The sequence below is a fragment of the Penaeus vannamei genome, chromosome 16 (assembly GCF_042767895.1).
Source record: "Penaeus vannamei isolate JL-2024 chromosome 16, ASM4276789v1, whole genome shotgun sequence".
NCBI classification, from domain to species: Eukaryota; Metazoa; Arthropoda; class Malacostraca; order Decapoda; family Penaeidae; genus Penaeus; species Penaeus vannamei.
Window position 1 is genome coordinate 559,968 of NC_091564.1, and position 2,500 is coordinate 562,467.

The 2,500-nt window shown below is 44.0% G+C and overlaps 1 protein-coding gene across 2 annotated transcripts in view; it reads left to right on the plus strand.

Annotated features, from left to right (window-relative positions):
- LOC113801287 (DNA damage-inducible transcript 4-like protein) overlaps nt 1–2,500 on the plus strand; it is a 13,521-nt gene that overhangs the window by 10,774 nt on the left and 247 nt on the right. For both annotated transcript variants that reach the window (XM_027352109.2, XM_027352108.2), the window contains exons 2-4: nt 800–920; nt 1,077–1,175; nt 1,418–2,500. The exon at nt 1,418–2,500 is cut by the window's right edge and continues 247 nt beyond it. In XM_027352109.2, coding sequence (XP_027207910.1) covers nt 800–920; nt 1,077–1,175; nt 1,418–1,556 — 359 coding nt within the window. In that variant the 3' untranslated portion in view covers nt 1,557–2,500. The remainder of the gene's footprint in view (nt 1–799; nt 921–1,076; nt 1,176–1,417) is intronic.

Here is a 2,500-nt window from a genome sequence, read left to right on the forward strand (position 1 = left end):
AAGAAAATGTGACCTTTGAGGCAGGCAAAAGCTCGAGGAGAAACTCACTTAAAATGACGTGCGTGCTTGCCCCGCCATTATTATGCTTCAGGGTTATGTGACACTGCTAAGCCTTTAGGAACTGAATCATATTAGCTGCAGGAGGCTCATAGTCTTCCCCACGGGTGCCCGAGCCTGGGCACAAATTCCCCAGGTATTTGCACCTCGCAAGGGGCATGCAGAGAGCGACAGAATAAAGGCATCTGAGGCCGTAGCCTGTCAGAATTTTCCTTTGGGAACTGAAATGAAAGGCTTTGGATCCATCGTAGGCCTGGAATCGATGCCTTGGTCTCCCGAACATAATGGGCCTGGTTATTTAGTAGTCCACCTTATTTTGCTGAAATAGGCTCTAGTTACTATCGAGAAATTTGAGGTCACGTGGCCATAAGGAGCTGTCTTGATAAGCAATCGTGCCTTGTTAAGCGTTATCAGCCAGATAGGAGGTTCGATTTAATTGGGTCCTTTATCATTTGACATGCTGTGGGTAGCTTATTTGTCCACTGACATATAAAAAATGTTTATCAGAAATGTAAATAGCGATGACAGAAGTAATCAAAGCAAAATGTTATTGATAAGGAGATAAGTCATGATGTTGCTGTTTACGATGTATTTAATAACATCGCTGGTAAATGTTTGTCTGCTTTTACTTGTACATTCAATGCTTATTTCCGACAGGGTAGCGCCATGGAAGTAATGGCATGTCTGTTTCCGCATAGCAATTCCTAAATTAGCGACTAACGGTTTGCGATCTCCTTTGCAGAAGAGGTGGAGAGCATGGAGGCTCGACTCGTCACCAAGAAGCTGGAGAGCGTCTTGTACCGGGGCGTCGAACGCTACTTCAACGTCGACGCCTTCATCGTGCCCCGGAATACACTGCTGAAGTAAGTACTTTATTCGCTCTACATATTGCAATACCCGGATGGAATTCACGTATTTGCTAGAATTTTGAAAAAGAAAGGTGATGATGCAGTTGTATGTATATGATCACTGAGTGACACGTGAAAGAACGCAAGTAACAATCTTTTCCTCTCCTCCAGGGCTGCGCATGACATCTTGAGGCTGTCGTCCGAGCGGCCGCTTGGCCTCCGCGGCGCCCTCGTGGAACTCTATCTCTGCTACGACGGTTCTTGTAAGAGGTGAGTTACATTACATTGCGAGTGGTTGGATGGCTACCATGAGAAGTCGCTGAACTGTTGTTTCATTTTTGTGACGTGGGAGCTCTTTTTTCTATATTTTTATCCGTAAAAGTTATATGATATAGAAACTTTTTCCATATTCTAATCCGTAAAAGTTATGTGACATAGGAGCTCTTTTTCTGTATTTTTATACGTAAAAGTTATGCTAGGTACTAATACAGCATTCACTATCTGTTACACAGACTGGCACAAGTGGTAGCAGACCCGCGCCAGGAAGTGAAGACCGTGATCAAGCTGACCCTCCACCAGGACGAGACCTCGGACCCCGCCACGCTGCACCTGCGCTCGGGCTACACGATGGAGCGCTGCTGCCTGCCGTGAACGGTGAGCCCGCGCAGCACTGGTCGTCGTGGTCGCTGCCAGTGTTTCAGTGAGAAAAGAAAAAAGGGACGTTTGGCAAAGCCATGGAGGTGGTTTGTTTGGTGGGGAGGTGACACTCCCTGCCGAAGAATACATTCGGAGATATTCTCTGGACGGAGCTCTCTCGCCTCGGGTCATGCAGTGCGACGCGTGCCTGAGAACTACTTGGAGCATTGGAGGAGTGGCAGAAATCGCCTTGTTGGTAACTGAACCATGTAGAGGTGCCACGCCTTCCAATGTTGGCAATTGCTTATCGAATTTGCAGCAGCATGCGTATTCTACAGGTTCGTTGTAGTTCAACTGTAATGTGTAAATGCAGATGCCGAAAGAATTGCTACATGCAGTACCACTATGCCAAACTTAAAGCTGTTCCAAATTTTCTGTTTGGTTTATTTCAGTGTGACTACGATTTATTTTCAGATGACGTTTTGATGTATATTATACTATAAACCATTATAAAGGTGTACAGTATAATCATAATATTGTAATAGATTAGTTGAAAAAGATAATTACCTATTTTTAATATTAAATCCAGCAGAATGAACTACATTTATAGTTCTTTCAACGGAATTTGAATGTGTAGCTTGTCATCCAAATATTGTTGTGAGACTCCATTCTTTGTGATAACAATAGACGATAGCACGTAGGTGTGATTGATAACACATGGGATATGGTATGGAGATAGCAACGGCAACTGATGATTTGTGATAATTTGCTCACATCTTTCGCTATAACTGGTGCTAATTGTTAACAGACTTCCATTATGTAAGAGTTTATACCCATGCTTATGTTGAAGCAAACTTTTCAGGTGAAGACTTTTATATGGCAGAAGCTCGGGAGTCTTTCGCTGTTGGTCTTACATTGGCGGTTTGCCAGTGACGCAATCTGTGATACACTGACTGGCA